Source organism: Bos taurus, chromosome 2 (genome assembly GCF_002263795.3).
Source record: "Bos taurus isolate L1 Dominette 01449 registration number 42190680 breed Hereford chromosome 2, ARS-UCD2.0, whole genome shotgun sequence".
Lineage (NCBI taxonomy): Eukaryota > Metazoa > Chordata > Mammalia > Artiodactyla > Bovidae > Bos > Bos taurus.
Genome location: NC_037329.1, coordinates 7,891,997 through 7,910,678, shown reverse-complemented (window position 1 = coordinate 7,910,678; position 18,682 = coordinate 7,891,997). Strand labels below are relative to the sequence as shown.

The following is an 18,682-nucleotide window of genomic DNA, read 5'->3' as shown; positions in this document are numbered from 1 at the left end:
TCTTGGTAATCTGTAATCTTGCCCTAAATCTTTTTCTTTTTTTCCTTAGAATTTGAAGTTATTTTTCTTCCATTATTGCTGATGTGAAGTCTGATGTCATATTTCCTGGCCTTTGTGCGATTTTTGTTTCTCTCTGGGGTCTTTTACGGTCTTTTCTCTGTCTCTAGTGTATTGAGGATGAGCCTGACGTGCTGGGTTTGTGTCTCTGTTTTCACTCATTACAGTGGCGTAATCTTGCAACCCACAACTCCCCTGGCCTTGTTTCTCCTGCCTGTTAACAGCTCGATTGAGATGGGATGAATAACCCCTTGGCCATGGCTTGATTCCATTCTTTTCCTTCCCCCTTCAGACACCAGGTAGAGTGGGAAAATACAGAAACTAAAGTCCTTCCTCTGACCTGTATTGTGTGCAAGCCTTTGGAGAGCACTTAGGACCAGAGTATTTAGGCTGTTTGTGGGTTGGTGTGCCAGACTGTGTGTTCCTGAATGTAAGCATTTAACCCCTTAATAGCGTGGTAAGGCAATTCCTCCCAGAATTAGCGCCTGAGGTTAAGATTTGGGAGGAAGTAGATTGTCAGAAAGTGTTCCCAGGAACAACCAGTAAGGACATGGGAAGGCAGACAGATGAGGGAAAGCAATCAAGTGAATCCCCAGCTGCAGCCTGATTCTGTGAAAAGTTCTGCATTAGGATGTTACACCTTAGAGTTTGCCCCACTTCCCAGCAAAGGGGCCGGCCCTCTGCACTTCTACACCATTCATTGGTTAAAGAATTGTTGAGATAGCAGAAAACTCCCAGAAGTTTATAGCTCTCAGGACTGGCAAAGTAACCTCACTGACCAAAGGGAATCGTCTGAAAGTCTTGGTGTGAGCCCTTACCAGCAAAGCATGGGGAAGCTGGAGGATGGATCCCAGTGCTGTTAAAGAGGATCCAAGGAAAGCTGAGCAGGCACCAATATCCACTAAATTCTAGTTTCATCTCCAAAGAATCAGTAAATTAAGAAGTGGCCATCCCTCATAATTATAACGCATTTTGCAGTTTACAAGGTTGTTTTTTTTTTTTTTCCCCTCTCATCTCTTATTGCAATTGGTCTTCAGAGAAATTTTGTAAGGAAAAAAGAACAAAATTATTCTTATTTTTCAAGAATCATGACTTTTCTAACATTTTCAAATTCTAAGCCTAGGGTTTATTCCAGCATGCTGCATCACATTCAAGAGTCTTGTAAATATTTTATATAGACATGGAATGCATACAAATACAAACCTTAATCAGAGGAAGCATTATGACTTTTTTTAACTTAAACTATTATGAGGAATAATCTGCTTTTCAGTTTTAAAACTGTTCCCATTCAGTGCATCCAACATTACACAGAAGAAAAGGGTTAAGTGGCAAGCTCCATATCAGATGTCTTTTTAGTTCCCACAGTCTTTGAAGGCTTCTCCCTGTTTCATTCCTCAGATGACTTAATTAAAGCCAATGTGAAAGAAACATATTAAAAGGTTCCTGGAGCACCACAAGAGGTTGATTCATTTAGAATGTACTTGGAGTTCTTCCATCATTTTCCCATATGGAGGTATTTACATATAACACTTATGACTCATGACATTGCTGTCAAAGTAAGGAATATTTTTCCATAAATATTTTCAGTAACTCTTACAGTCTGTGATCGACACATCAGACACTTCTTGTAGTTCACTAATCACTTATCTATAAAGAGTTTGCTTTCACCTCCCAGTCTGCTAACGCTAGACCAACCACTAATGGGGAATCTCTCAGTGATATGATAAATACAGAGAGGTTGAGAACAGTTTACACCGTAGATTTTTCAGAACTAAACAGCTTCTATTGTGTTCGCTCCCCTCCTGTCACTTAGACGCTTTATCCTTTCTGGATGATCTAAAACAGCTTTTCAAATCTGGTGGCACGTTAAAATCACCTGGGGAGCTTTAACATACACAGGTGCCCTAGACTCCACCGCCAGCCAATTAAATCAGAGTCCCAGGCACTGGTCTGCATAAACCTCCCATGTAATTATATCATACAGAAAAAGTTGAGTACACTGACCTGAAACAGAAGAAAATGTGATGGGTCCATTGGTGTCAGGAATCAGTTTGGTTGTCTTCCATATCTTCAGTTCAGTTCAGTTCAGTTACTCAGTCCTGTCCGACTCTTTGCGACCCCATGAATCACAGCATGCCAGGCCTCCCTGTCCATCACCAACTCCTGGAGTTCACCCAAACTCACATCCACTGAGTCGATGATGCCATCCAGCCATCTCATCCTTGTCGTCCCCTTCTCCTCCTGCCCCCAATCCCTCCCAGCATCAGAATCTCTTCCAATCAGTCAACTCTTTGCATGAGGTGGCCAAAGTATTGGAGTTTCTGCTTTAGCATCAGTCCTTCCAAAGAACACCCAGGACTGATCTCCTTTAGAATGGACTGGTTGGATCTCCTTGCAGTCCAAGGGACTCTGAAGAGTCTTCTCCAGCACCACAGTTCAAAAGCATCAATCCATATCTTAGTGGGCAACTTTTCAATTCCTTTTTAGCTGAGAATTTCTTCACTTATTTTGGTCTTTTTTGCAGGTCTGGTCAACCAACTTGAGATCACTTTGGGGCAAACATAGTGCCTAATGATATTGCATCCAGACCTAGTAGCAGTTTTCTGACATAGTTTAAACATATTAGAAAGAGAAACTGTTGTATCTTATAGAATCTGAAAACTGAAACCTTTTTGCCTTAATGCTTCTGAGCTTCACTTTCTTTCCATGAGCTCATCAGAAAGGGGATCAGCAGTTATCTCCTGTATTTTCATCTCAGCTTTTCTATCAACCTTCCACTATTCTCCTGACCTGTTACTATTTTCTAAGTCTATTCCTTAGATTTTTAGTAAAAGAAATCACCTGTGATGGTTTTAGAACTGTAATTCCCCAGGCCTCTACCCTTATAAAAAGAATTTTCATTGTTATATTTTAACCTGCTTCCTAGGTGATTCTCATTAAGGTAATACATAGAGCCCAGTTTAAAAAACAAAAGTCTAATTTCTTTAGTTATTGTTATTTTTTCAAGAATGAAAGAAGGAATCACATGTGGTTTAAAAGACACTCTTATATTGCTATTTTGTTCCTTTTCATTCTGTGAGTTGACACATGAAAAAGATTCTACTTAATTATTTGATGTAAAGTATATACACATACTGGAGAAGGGCATGGCAACCCACTCCAGTATTCTTGCCTGGAGAATCCCCATGGACAGAGGAGCCTGGTGGGCTACAGTCCATGGGGTTGCAGAGAGTTGGACATGACTGGAATGACTTAGCACCCACACGTACACATATACGTACCCATGCATATGTCTGTTTATTTAAGAACTGATGAATTCATATCTCACTTTGGTGTTATGATTGGTAGTATGTGACAAGAGAAGTCTTTGGAAAATTATATATGTCTAATGAATGTATGATGCTAAAGCTGAAACTCCAGTACTTTGGCCACCTCATACAAAGAGTTGACTCATCGGAAAAGACTTTCGTGCTGGGAGGGATTGGGGACAGGAGGAGAAGGGAACGACAGAGGATGAGATGGCTGGATGGCATCACTGACTCGATGGACGTGAGTTTGAGTGAACTCCAGGAGTTGGTGATGGACAGGGAGGCCTGGCATGCTGCAATTCATGGGGTCACAAAGAGTCGGACACGACTGAGTGACTGAACTGAACTGAACCGAATGAATGTAAAGATTATTTGCTATTTATTTTAAAATATCCTGTAGAATAAAATATCCACATGTCAATTCTAATTTTTCTTGAATGTTTCACGATATTGGTCTTCTGTTTAGGAGGTATTATATTGCTCCAGGATAGATATTTTATTACAATGTGGTAATTACTATCAAACTTTTTTCTTTTGGGGAGGATAGGTTAGGTTTTAACTAAAAACCTCTAGGGATCCTTTAAAATTCTAGAGCATGTATTTTTTTTATTATTTTTTAATGTACTTTATGGTTTTGATGAGCATTGTATATTAGGTATTAAAAATGTGTTTTTAAATTTTATATGCTAATTGGAAAACAAAGAAAAATTTTGATTTACATTATAAACTGCATTAAAGCACATTAAATTTTTAAAATATATTTTTGACAACATGAAAAAAATGTATATACTTTAAATTTTCAGATAACAATTTTTTAATTGTTCACATGTTTTAAATTTTAAATTTGAGATCAACTTTATTCCTTTGGGCCCAACAAAATAACTTTAATTTTCTTTCCATTAAAAATCTGCAAGCAAATTATTTAGGAAAAGTGTAATTTTAAGAAATCTTAGAATAATGGAATTGTATGTGACTAAGTAATGTGTTAATATTTTCATATCATGTAAAATAATATAAATTAGTAACTCCTCTGTGCTGGATTTGGATTTGAATTACTATCACGTCATTCTGTTACCCCGTGATATATCTCAAAATGATTTAATGACACATGATGTAGTAAGGTCTGTCTCACAGTGAACCTTTTCAGTTTCTTGGCAGCACAGAAGTAGAGCAGCCCAAAGGAACAGAAGTTGTAAGAGACGCTGTAAGGAAACTAAAGGTAAGCAAGCCCTCAAAGTAAGTGTCTCATGTACTAAACTTACCTTCGGCCATCAGTAGACCAATGAAAATTCAAAGCATGAATAGCTCTGTGGCAGATAAGTCTTAGTAAAAATGTGCTGTTTAATGAATACCACTAGATCAAGGAAACGTATTTAATGATAAGTATGCAGACACAATTATTTTTCCGGATGTGGCAGAGTCTTCACAGTTTCATAAGGTGTAATTTTTTATAGAAAGTGAAAGTGAAGCTGCTCAGTCGTGTCCAACTCTTTGCGACCCCGTGGACTGTAACCTACCAGGCTCCTTTGTCCATGGGATTCTCCAGGCAAGAATACTGGAGTGGGTTGCCATTTCCTTCTCCAGGGGATCTTCCCGACCCAGGGATTGAACCCAGGTCTCCCGCCTTGCAGGCAGACACTTTAACCTCTGAGCCACCAGGGAAGCCCTACTCAACAACAAAAAAAACGTAAGAGCAATATTTCATAAGTATTGGCATTCTGTTGGAGAAGGCAGTGGCACCCCACTCCAGTACTCTTGCCTGGAAAATCCCATGGACGGAGGAGCCTGGTGGGCTGCAGTCCATGGGGTCGCTAAGAGTCGGACATGACTGAGCGACTTCACTTTCACTTTTCACTTTCATGCATTGGAGAAGGAAATGGCAGCCCACTCCAGTGTTCTTGCCTGGAGAATCCCAGGGACGGGGGAGCCTGGTGGGCTGCCGTCTATGGGGTCGCACAGAGTCGGACACGACTGAAGCGACTTAGCAGCAGCAGCAGCAGCAGCAGCAGTAGCTTGCCTTTACTTTGCTTGGGCAATGTGGACTCATGCCCTAACTCAAAGACAAAACAATCTACTGTAGTTAGAAAATCGAACCCACCAGTTGAAAATGAACAAGTAAAATTCATTCCAAAGCAGCATTTTGCACTGACACTGTACATTAAAGACATACTAATGGACAAACCCACAAGGGTCTGGCCATATCCATGAGCAGACTCAGGGAACTGGTGAAAATAAAAGCAGAAATAAACAGTAAGCAGCTCCACATACTCATAATCAGCAAATTTCCTGAGAAAACCTTACATAATTTCCATGCATCCTTTGCATGTTTTTCTAATTGCATTCCATCCCCAAAGACATTGTTTCCTCTGAGATACTAAAATTCAAAAACTCCTTCAGCAGAATTCTCATGTTTATCACATTAAGTAAATTTAACATAACACTATTTTGTTAACACACTTTATTGTTATTCTCTCTGGTTGTTCTCAGAATTTTTTTTTGAGAAACAACCCTCCTCTAACTTTATTTAGTTTTGAGATTATCCAATTATTGTATAGGATGGGTAGGCCTCTGCACCAGGCAAAGCCACAGACATTAAAATGTATTACTTTGCTTTGAGAATGTCATATCGGGTGGAATTTACTGTTTAAATTGAGAAAAAAAAATTGAAGTGAGTTGGCTTGTTTTCTGGGTAAAGAAATAAAAGTAGACAATTTGTATCCATTTATTTTACATAATTTTTATATTTTTAAAATATTTTTCCTGTTTTTAAAGAAATATACTAAAAGGTTCCAAGGTGATATCACTCCCATTTGGAAAAAAAAGGCGGACAAGCCAATCATTACTTTTAACAATTCATTAGACAAAAAAAAAAAAAATTAAACTTCCCTTGTGGCTCAGCTGGTAAAGAATCTGCCTGTAATGTGGGAGACCTGGGTTTGATCCCTGGGTTAGGAAGATCACCTGTAGAAGGGAAAGGATTCCCACTCCAGTATTCTGACCTGGAGAATTCCATGGACTGTATAGTCTATGGAGTCGCAAAGAGTTGGACACGACTGAGTGACCTTCACTAGACAAAAGTGTGCTTGTGCTTGTTTGGCAAATACTTTTAAGCCCTAAAACAGGATTTAAAATGTTTCACAATTTATGGACAACATTTAGAATAAGATTCCATCTAAATGTTCAAAATGTTGCACACTTTGGACATGAGTCCAACTTCACTATAATCAGAATGTTTATAAAAGAATTATGATATTTGCACTTAATGTTTCTTTGTACCTAGGAGGTCCTTTATGAAATGAACCCAAATGCAAACCCCAAAGCATTCAATTATGTAGTGAGTGATAATATATAAAAGATATTTGAGATGAAATGTCTTCTAAAACAAGCTACTATTAGGAAACTTTGTATTTAGTTCTTACGTAGTTTGTGTTTGGAAATGGACTCTGTTAGTAAAGGAATGTGATTTACAATAAGATAAAAATCATCCAATGTAGTTTAAAAAATGTATACTCAGTTGATAATAGCTTTTCTCTTTCAAGTACCTTTCAGAATACTTAATCCTATAAACAATCTTTAGTCTGTTGATTGCAAAATGTTTGTAGATCAGGGAAATATATATAAAGGTAATAATTCGTGAAATAATTAAAATAATAAAAAGTGTTGTTTATTCATGTCTATCTTAATTTTTTTGTTTATTTGTGTCAAAGGTCAGATGCTACAACTCAAAGTATATATAAGAGTGTTTACGTTTAAGAACCTAGACACTGGCTCCTTTTTAATTCTGTTGTCATGTAAAGATAGCCAGAAGATGGTGCTATGGTTCTACTGAAAAAAAAAAAGAAAAAGAACAATTTGCTTATTAACTGGGTTTTGAGTACACATATCTAATTTTAATTTACTGCTTATTTTTCTTAAACATATGTATTCTGTGTACTATCCACTATATTTCAGTATTTGATTTTATTTTCCCCACAAGGTAACATTTTATTTAAACCTGGTAATTTTTCAGATGTTTGCAACATTAATCTATTAGCTTCTTAATTTAAAGAAATATTCAAAATGTAAGGTTAATACAAGATGATAGAAAACTTCCATGATTCTCAATAATGTATTTTTTATGCTTCTATGATTATTTATGCCTAATTATTTCTCAAGAAAAATTTTAGAACTTTATTTTATTGGATACTATTTTTCTGTTGTTTTGTGGAGAATTCACAATTTATAACGTTTTGTTCAATATCATAATTTTTATGTGTTTACTTTCAAAAGTTCTATATATGACAAAACAGCATGTTTTCTAGTTCTCGATCACATTCAACAATTTCCATCTCTTAATCATGTTTTAGTCTATGATTTAAGAAAATGCCAAAATTTTCAAAAAGTAATAATTAAAAAAGCCTTTCAACTTCTTATTTTTAGTATCAAAGCTACTTTTAGGAATCTTGTTTTAATAGTGATTTATTTATTTTTAATACAACTACTACAGATGTCAGCAGGCTCATAAACAATGTCAGAGTTTCATAAACAGTCTGTTTGTGATATTTACATGTGGATGAATTTTGGTATGCAAGGCCAAAACTTCTTGGATTCTTTGGGAGATAACCAAGGAGCAGCATTCCTGGACCCCAGTTTTAGAGGACAGACCCCCTCACCTAAGCAGAGCTAGCTTAATATTACATGAAGGATTGTGGACTTGGGAATTAATAAAATGTTCTGTTAAATCTAGGCCCACCAATTTCTCCACTTGACTTCATGCTCCCTGTGTAGCCTACTGCAAATGGGTTTTGTTTTTATCACCAGTTATTTAATTAATGAAATGATTAGGGCTTATTTTAATTGCTAAAACATATACACATAACTGATTTCCCTGTGAGATTATCAAAACTTTTAATTAAATCAACAATTTATAAAAACCACAAAGAGGATTAGAATTAATTCATTAATTTTAATTGCTTAATAATGTGTATTACATTAATAATATAGTTAGATTTCACTTTTTTAAGTCCTTTGAGAAATGAATAGAAACTGTTAGGATGATACTGAAACTCAGCAGTGCTGTCTTTAAATTTTCTTTAGCTGCTCTATTGGCCAGTGGCATACATTTAACGTAGTACTTTATGCAGTACTTTATACAGTACTTCTATTGATACTTCATCATTTCATGATGATAAAAGCTTTATTTTGTTTGTTTGTTGTATCCAGATAGCCTCCAGAATTCTTAGGCTTTACTCCCTTTGAACATTTTTACTCGATTATTATATTCAAGTTTTACTAGTAGATCACTCTATCTAGATTACCAAAAAATATATTCACTGAAACAAAGATGAGGGAGAAAAAAAAACTTCAAAAAGGCTTTTTCAGCATTAGAATTCAAGTAGTAGGTAGGGCGAGAAAGGAATACAATATAAGCATGAATGTATCTTCAAAATATAAATTACAAGTATTTCAGAATGCAATTCAGAGATCTGCAAGTAGGAAAAGACTTAGAGGGATCATGCAAGCTATAGGATAAGGTTATCTTTAAAAAATACAAGCAGGAATGAGAATATTAAACTGTTTAAAATACAGATTAAACAAATATATCCTTCAGCTTAAATGTTTTTCAAGGTCTGTGAAACAGTTAAGCCTGATTTCTACAGACCTATTTTATGACCAAAGTAACTCTCCTGAGACTTATTTTCTCATCTTTGAAATGGGCCAATCAGACTGGATGATTTCTGAATCTTCTTTGAGCATAATCACTTTATCTTGATATGAAGCAAAGGAAAAGGCTTCATAAACCATAGATCAAATATTTTATGTTTATTTTTCTTTTTCTGTCTTGTTCTCTTGTTTCCCTCTCCTTCCCTCCTTGCTCCCCTCTTTATTTTCTCTACTTGTAGCCCCTACTTCTTCCCCTTGTTCAAATTTTCCCCTTCTTTCTTCCTTTCTTTTCTTTCTGACAGAAAAGACATAAGTTTAATGTTAGTGGTTGTTTTGTGATGGGCGTTTGGAAACTAAAAGAGGTCAGAGGAACGGTTGTGTCCCAATGTGAAAAAGGCTTCAAGAGCTATTGCTCATTGTCTGTTTCTGGAAAGGAGCAGCACCCAGGAAGCCAGTTCAGACTGCTTCCGCGGCCAGCAGTGGGGCTGGCTTTGTTCAGATGCATTCACATGGATGGAAAGCAGCTGATTTATGTTGTCAGCCTCCATATGTGAAAACCCCCAAATTGTTTTGATTATAGCAATACAGGAAGAAGGTTATGAAGGGAAAAGAAACAAATTAATCCACTTTCTTTGGGAGAGAGCTGGGATAATTTGTAAAGAGTTGCACTGAAGAAAAATGTTTCTTAAACACACACACACACAAAAACCCTGGCATGAATTAGTCACATTTATGTGCAGAATGTAAGCCTGCTTAATACGGAAGAAAAAAACTGCCTATATTTATAGGATAGTACAGAGAGTAAACTAAAAAATTATACCATCCAAAATGGAATAAAACAAATGGAACTCCTCCACCCACCCACCCTGCCCTGGATATCAAGGCAGACACTTCAAGGCATCCTTATATGCATTAATTATATTATTCTCCATGGCCGTACAAAGCCATGAAAGGAGAAAGAGGCCTTTAACCACTCTCTGTTCTGGGACTGAAGTATACCACATGTATTTATATCTGTCCTAAATTAGAAGGAAATACACAATGTAAATAAATATGACACACAAAAGATGACCAAACTCCATGTTGCCTTACAGATAATCTATTTTGAGTCAAGTTAGGATGATCCATATGCTAAATATATATGTGTGTGTGTGTGTGTGTGTGTGTGTGTTATACTAGGAAATAACTTTTTGAGCCCTGTAAGAGGGGTTAATAAATACAATTTTTTTCAATAATTTTTTTCTGTTTCTTGAAAAGAAAGGTGGAGGTAGGGGAGGGAAGAGAGAAGGAAGGTCGGGAGAGTAGCACTGCCAGATAAAACCAGTACATTTAAATATCTCTAGAATGAGCCTAGTTCTGAGTATTTTAGCTGGGATAATCATTTCAGTTTGAATATGGTAATCTGTCTCTTTTCATTCATTGATTTCATTAAGTAGGACAGTATACCAAACAATGTAAGTATCTGGAAATGCAAAGATCTAGTGCTCTGGACTGCAAGTTTCCTAAAATCATTAAAAACAAAAGATCCACAGGAAAAGATATCTCTGCTTATTTTCAGACAAAGAGTTTTTATTTTCTGTTTGATATGAATATGATTTTTGAAATATCATGAAAGAAGTATATTAAGTTTTTTTAAAGTTATTGAGAATCAGCCTGATTTTAATGATAGTAATGGTAGATCACTGTGATTTCTAAATATTTGGAGGCTGTGTGGGGTTTATAAAAATATAATGGGCAATAGGCAATAATTTATTTAATGAAATTTCAGCATTGAATGTAAACTCTAAATATATGTTTGTGTTCATTTTCCATAGACTAAATTACAATTTTCTGAATAAATTTTCATTTGTAGTTTGCAAGACATATTAAGAAATCTGAAGGCCAGAAAATTCCCAAAGTTGAGTTGCAAATCTCAATTTATGGAGTAAAAATTCTAGAACCCAAAACAAAGGTAAGGCTTATTTTTGAACATCAGAAGCATTCTTTTTTTTTTTTTTTTAATCTTTCCATTTTCTTTCTTTTTTTTTCTTGCACTTTTTTTTTTTTAACTTTACAATATTTTATTGGTTTTGCCATACATCAACATGAATCCACCACGGGTGTACATGTGTTCCCCATCCTGCACCCCGCTCCCACCTCCCTCCCCATACCATCCCTCTAGGTCATTCCAGTACACCAGCCCCAAGCATTCTGTATCCTGCATCGAACCTGGATTGGCAATCCGTTTCTTATATGATATTATACATGTTTCAATGCCATTCTCCCAAATCATCCCACCCTCTCCCTCTCCCACAGAGTCCATAAGACTGTTCTATACATCTGTGTCTCTTTTGCTGTCTCGCATACAGGGTTATCATTACCATCTTTCTAAATTCCATATATATGCGTTAGTATACTGTATTGGTGTTTTTCTTTCTGGCTTACTTCACTCTGTATAATAGGCTCCAGTTTCATCCACCTCATTAGAACTGATTCAAATGTATTCTTTTTAATGGCTGAGTAATAACTCCAGTATGTATATGTACCACAGCTTTCTTATCCATTCGTCTGCTGATGGACTTTTAGGTTGCTCCCATGTTCTAGCTATTATAAAAAGTGCTGCGATGAACATTGGGGTACACGTGTCTCTTTCAATTCTGGTTTCTTTGGTATGTATGCCCAGCAGTGGGATTCCTGGGTCATAAGACAGTTCTATTTCCAGTTTTTTAAGGAATCTCCACACTGTTCTCCATTGTGGCTGTACTAGTTTTCATTCCCACCAACAGTGTAAGAGGGTTCCCTTTTCTCCACACCCTCTGCAGCATTTATTGCTTGTAGACTTTTAGATCACAGCCATTCTGACTGGTGTGAAATGGTACCTCATTGTGGTTTTGATTTGCATTTCTCTGATAATGAGTGATGTTGAGCATCTTTTCATGGTTTGTTAGCCATCTGTATGTCTTCTTTGGAGAAATGTCTGTTTAGTTCTTTGGCCCATTTTTTAATTGGGTCATTTATTTTTTGGGAATTGAGCTGCAGGAGTTGCTTGTATATTTTTGAGTTTAATTCTTTGTCAGTTGCTTCATTTGCTATTATTTTCTCCCATTCTGAAGGTTGTCCTTTCACCATGGTTAGAGTTTCCTTTTTTGTGCAGAAGCTTTTAATTTTAATTAAGTCCCATTTGTTTACTTTTGCTTTTATTTCCAATATTCTGGGAGGTGGGTCATACAGAATCCTGCTGTGATTTATGTCGGAGAGTGTTTGCCTATGTTCTCCTCCTGCAGTTTTATAGTTTCTGGTCTTATGTTTAGATCTTTAATCCATTTTTAGTTTATTTTGGTGTATGGTGTTAGAAAGTGTTCTAGTTTCATTCTTTTACAAGTGGTTGACCAGTTTTCCCAGCACCACTTGTTAAAGAGATTGTCTTTTCTTCATTGTATATTCTTGTCTCCTTTGTTAAAGATAAGGTGTCCATTTATGTGTGGATTTATCTCTAGGCTTTCTATTTTGTTCCATGGATCTATATTTCTGTCTTTGTGCCAGTACCATACTGTCTTGATGACTGTGGCTTTGTAGTAGAGCCTGAAGTCAGGTAGGTTGATTTCTCCAGTTCCATTCTTCTTTCTCAAGATTGCTTTGGCTATTTGAGGTTTTTTTGTAATTCCATACAAATTGTGAAATTATTTGTCCTAGCTCTGTGAAAAATACCATTGGTATTCAATGCAATACTGATTGCATTGAATCTATAGATTCCTTTGGGTAGTATACTCATTTTCACTATATTGATTCTTCCAATCAATGAACATGGTATATTTCTCCATCTATTAGTGTTCTCTTTGATTTCTTTCACCAGTGTTGTATAGTTTTCTATATATAGGTCTTTAGCTTCTTTAGGTAGATATATTCCTAAGTATTTTATTCTTTTCGTTGCAATGGTGAATGGGACTGTTTCCTTAATTTCTCTTTCTATTTTCTCATTATTAGTGTATAGGAATGCAAGGGATTTCTGTGTGTTGATTTTATATCCTGCAACTTTACTATATTCATTGATTAGCTCTAGTAATTTTCTGATGGAGTCTTAAGGGTTTTCTATGTAGAGGATCATGTCATCTGCAAACAGTGAGAGTTTTTTCTTTTCTAATTTGGATTCCTTTTATTTCTTTTTCTGCTCTGATTGCTGTGGCCAAAACTTCCAAAACTATGTTGAATAGTAGTGGTGAAAGTAGGCACCCTTATCTTGTTCCTGACTTTAGGGAAAATGCTTTCAGTTTTTCACCATTGAGGATAATGTTTGCTGTGGGTTTGCCATATGTAACTTTTATTATGTTGAGGTATGTTCCTTCTATTCCTGCTTTCTGGAGAGTTTTTATCATAAATGGATATTGAATTTTGTCAAAGGCTTTCTCTGCATCTATTGAGATAATCATATGGGTTTTATTTTTCAATTTGTTAATGTGGTGTATTACATTGATTGATTTGTGGATATTGAAGAATCCTTGCATCCCTGGGATAAAACCCACTTGGTCACGATATATGACCTTTTTAATGTGTTGTTGGATTCTGTTTGCTAGAATTTTATTAAGGATTTTTGCATCTATGTTCATCAGTGATATTGGCCTATAGTTTTCTTTTTTTGTGGCATCTTTGTCAGGTTTTGGTATTAGGGTGATGGTGGCCTCAAAGAATGAGTTTGGAAGTTTACCCTCCTCTGCAATTTTCTGGAAGAGTTTGAGTAGGATAGGTGTTAGCTCTTCTCTAAATTTTTGCTAAAATTCAGCTGTGAAGCCGTCTGGACCTGGGTTTTTGTTTGCTGGAAGATTTCTGATTACAGTTTCAATTTCCGTGCTTGTGATGGGTCTGTTAAGATTTTCTATTTCTTCCTGGTCCAGTTTTGGAAAGTTGTACTTTTCTAAGAATTTATCCATTTCTTCCAAGTTCTCCATTTTATTGGCATATAATTGCTGATAGTAGTCTCTTATGATCCTTTGTATTTCTGTGTTGTCTGTTGTGATCTCTCCATTTTCATTTCTAATTTTATTGAGTTGATTTTTCTCCCTTTGTTTCTTGATGAATCTGGCTAAAGGTTTGTCAATTTTATTTATCCTTTCAAAGAACCAGCTTTTGGCTTTGTTGATTTTTGCTATGGTCTCTTTTATTTCTTTTGCATTTATTTCTGCCCTAATTTTTAAGATTTCTTCCCTTCTACTAACCCTGGGGTTCCTCATTTCTTCCTTTTCTAGTTGCGTTAGGTGTAGATTTAGGTTATTTATTTGACTTTTTTCTTGTTTCTTGAGGTAAGCCTTTATTGCTATGAACCTTCCCCTTAGCACTGCTTTTACAGTGTCCCACAGGTTTTGGGTTGTTGTTTTTTCATTTTCATTCGTTTCTATGCATATTTTGATTTCTTTTTTGATTTCATCTATGATTTGTTGGTTATTCAGCAGTATGTTGTTTAGCCTCCATATATTGTAATTTTTAATAGTTTTTCTCCTGTAATTGAGATCTAATCTTACTGCACTGTGGTCAGAAAAGATGCTTGGAATGATTTCAATTTTTTTGAGTTTACCAAGGCTAGATTTATGGCCCAGGATGTGATCTATCCTGGAGAAGGTTCCGTGTACATTTGAGAAAAAGGTGAAATTCATTGTTTTGGGGTGAAATGTCCTATAGATATCAATTAGGTCTAACTGGTCTATTATATCATTTAAAGTTTGTGTTTCCTTATTAATTTTCTGTTTAGTTGATCTATCCATAGGTGTGAGTGGAGTATTAGAGTCCCCCACTATTATTGTGTTACTGTTAATTTCCCCTTTCATACTTGTTAGCATTTGTCTTACATATTGCAGTGCTCCTATGTTGGATGCATATATATTTATAATTGTTGTATCTTCTTCTTGGATTGTTCGTTTGATCATTATGTAGTGTCCTTCTTTGTCTCTTTACACAGCCTTTGTTTTAAAGTCTATTTTATCTGATATCGGAGAAGGCGATGGCACCCCACTCCAGTACTATTTATCTGATATGAGTGTTGCTACTCCTGCTTTCTTTTGGTCTCTATTTGTGTGGAATCATTAATTGCAATCACACTCCTACTTTAATGAATATTTAAAATATGTTACCCAGTGGCTCAGCGGTAAAGCATCCACCTGCAGTGCAGAAGGTGCAGATGTGGGTTCAATCTCTGGGTCAGAAAGGTTGCCTGGAGTAGAAAATGGTAACCTATTCCAGTATTCATGCCCATAAAATCCTATGAAGAGGGTAGCAAGTGGGCCGAAGTCCATGGAGTCACACAGAGTTGGACACATCTGAGCACACACACACTCACCCATTGAAACTATCTAGTTCTCAGTTAATGACAATGTAAAACTCTATAGGATTTATAGGGGGGAAAGCAAAGTTTGAATTTGCTTTCTGAGTGGTTTGTTCTTCAGCCTGTGTCTGGGACATAACAATCTATATTGAGTGTATGCAAAGGTATTTCATCTTGTATTTAGGAATTTTTCTTCATATGCTTTGAAAGAGATGCATTTAAGTTTGGTTCACGGAGTATGAAAGAAGACAAAAGCTGTATGATGTTCATTAAAGTGCCCTGATCGACCCTTATTACCTGTAGACATAATCAGTGCATTAGTTTACTATGGCTTTCATAATAAAATACCACAGAACCTTGCGGCTCCAACAAGAGAAATTTATTTCTCACAGTTCTGGAGGCTGGAAGTTCATGAGTAAACTGACAGCAGCAAGCTTGGTTTCCTTTGAGGCGTCTCTCCTTGGCCAGCAAATGGCAGCCCTCTTGGTGTCTCTTCACATGGTTGTCTGCACATACACTCCTGGCGTCTCTTTGTGTGTCTAATTTCTTCCTCTGATAAGGTCACTTCCTCTTATAAGCTGGCTTAAAACTTAACATTCAAAAGACTAAGATTGTGGCATCTAGTCCCATCATTAATGGCAAATAGATGGAGAAAAAGTGGAAACGGTGACAGATTTTATATTCTTGGGCTCCAAAATCACTGCAGAGGGTGACTGAAGTCACCAGATTAAAAGACACTTGCTCCTTGGAAAAACATCTAGACAGCATATTAAAAAGCCGAGGCATCACTTGGCTGATTAAAGGCTACATAGTCAAAGCTATGGTTTTTCCAGTAGTCATGTAAAGATGAGAGTTGGACCATAAAGAAAGCTGACTACCAAAGAATTAATGCTTTCGAACTGTGGTGCTACAGAAGATTCTTCAGAATCCCTTGGACAGCAAGATGAAACCAGTTAATCCTAAAGGAAATCAACATTGAATATTCATTGAAAGGATTGATGCTGAAGCTGAAACTCCAATACTTTGGCCACCTGATGCTAATAGCTGACTTACTGGAAAAGACCCTGATGCTGGAAAAGATTGAGGGCAAGACGAGAGGGGGGTAATAGAGGTTGAGATGGTTAGATAGCATCATTGATGCAATGGACATGAGTTTGAGATACTGGGAAATACTGAAGGACAGGGAACCCTAGTGTGCTATAGTTCCTGGGACCACAAAGAATGGGACACAACTTATGGAATGAATAACAACAACAAACATAAGGACACAAGTCAGATTGGATGAGGAACCATTCTAATGACCATGTTTTGACTTAATCAGCTCTTTCAAGCCTTATTTCCAATTAAGTTGGAAACACAATATAGTTGTGTTTTGAGGTATGGGAAGTAAGCCTTCAACATATAAATTTGGGTAGGAGGACAAAAGTCAGCACGTAACACATGGTAACACTATATATGTGAAGTGCTTGTATATCTCCCCTACAGATCCAATGGGAAAAAAAATAAAAATATAATCTTTTCCAGATTACAAAGTAGGAAAAACCACTAGACCATTTAGGTATGACCTAAATCAAATCCCTTACAATGAAACAATGGAGGTGACAAGTAGATTCAAGCAATTAGATCCAATAGCAGAATGCCTGAAGAACTATGGACAGAGGTTCATGTACAGGAGGCAGTGATCAAGACCATCCCCAAGAAAAAAAAAGGCAAAATGGTTGTCTGTTCAGTTCAGTTCAGTCACTCAGTCATGTCCAACTCTTTGCAACCCCATGGACTGTAGCATTCCAGGACTCCCTGTCCATCACCAACTCCTGGAGTTTACTCAAACTCATGTGCATTGAGACAGTGATGCCATCCAACCATCTCATCCACTGTTGTCCCCTTCTCCTCCCTCTTTCAATCTTCCCCAGCATCAGGGACTTTTCCAGTGAGTCAGATCTTTGCATCAGGTGGCCAAAGTATTGGAGTTTCAACTTCAACATCAGTCCTTCCAATGAATATGCAGGACTGCTTTCCCTTAGGACAGACTAGATGTATCTCCTTGCAGTCCAAGGGGCTCCCAAGTCTTAGGACGCCTTAAAAATAGCTGATAAAGGAAGACAAGCTCAAGGCAAAGGAGAAAAGGAAAGATGTACCCATTTGAATGCAGAGTTTCAAAGAATAGCAAGGAGAGATATGAAAGCCTTCCTCGGTGATCAGTGTAAAGAAATAGAAGAAAGCAGTAGAATGGGAAAGACTCTCTTCAAGAGAATGAGAGATAGCAAGGGAACATTTCATGTGAAGATGGGCTCAAACAAAGGACAGAAATGGTATGGATCTAACAGAAGCAGAAGATATAAAAAGAGGTGGCAAGAATACACAGAAGAACTACACAAAACAGATCTTCATGACCCAGATAACCACAATGGTATGATTACTCACCTAGAGCCAGATGTCCTGGAGTGTGAAGTCAAGTGGGCTTTAGGAGGCATCACTACAAACAAAGCTAGTGGAGGTGATGGATTTCCAGTTGAGCTATTTCAAATCCTAAAAGATGATACTGTGAAAGTGTTGCATTCAATATGCCAGCAAGTTTGGAAAACTCAGCAATAGCCACAGGACTGGAAAAGGTCAGTTTTCATTCCAATCCCAAAGAAAGGCAATCCCAAAGAGTGTTCAAACTACCACACAATTGCACTCATCTCACACGCTAGCAGAGTAATGCTCAAAATTCCCCAAGCCAGGCTTCAACAGTACATGAATTCTGAAATTCCAGATGTCCAAGCTGGATATATGAAAGGTACAGGAATCAGAAATCAAACTGCCAACATCCATTGGATCATCAAAAAAGCAAGAGATTTCCAGAAAAACATCTATTTCTGCTTTATTGACTATGCAAAAGCCTTTGACTGTGTGGATAACAACAAACTATGGAATATTCTTAAAGAGATGGGAATACCAGACCACCTGACCTGCCTGCTTAGAAATTTGCATACAGATCAAGAAGCAAGAGTTAGAACTGGACATGGAACATCAGACTGGTTCCAAATTGGGAAGGGAGTACATAAAGGCTGTATATTGTCACCCTGCTTATTTAACTTACATGCAGAGACCGTCACTGAGCAATGCTGGGCTGGATGAAGCACAAGCTGAACTCAAGATTGCCAGGAGAAATATCAATAACCTCAGATATGCAGATGGCACCAGTGTTATGGCAGAAAGTGAAGAACTAAAGAGCCTCTTGATGAAAGTGAAAGAGGAGAGTGAAAAAGTTGGTTTAAAGCTCAACATTCAGAAAACAAAGATCATGGCATCTGGTCCCATCACTTCATGGCAAATAGATGGGGAAACAGTGGAAACAGTGGCTGACTTTATTTTGGGGGGCTCCAAATCACTGCAGATG

At 36.9% G+C, this 18,682-nt stretch overlaps 1 protein-coding gene across 1 annotated transcript in view; it reads left to right on the top strand.

Annotated features, from left to right (window-relative positions):
* GULP1 (GULP PTB domain containing engulfment adaptor 1) overlaps positions 1-18,682 on the top strand; it is a gene marked incomplete in the record, with an annotated part of 178,528 nt that overhangs the window by 154,626 nt on the left and 5,220 nt on the right. Inside the window, 2 exon segments of the mRNA NM_001079509.2 lie at positions 4,511-4,584; positions 10,861-10,959. Coding sequence (NP_001072977.1) covers positions 4,511-4,584; positions 10,861-10,959 — 173 coding nt within the window.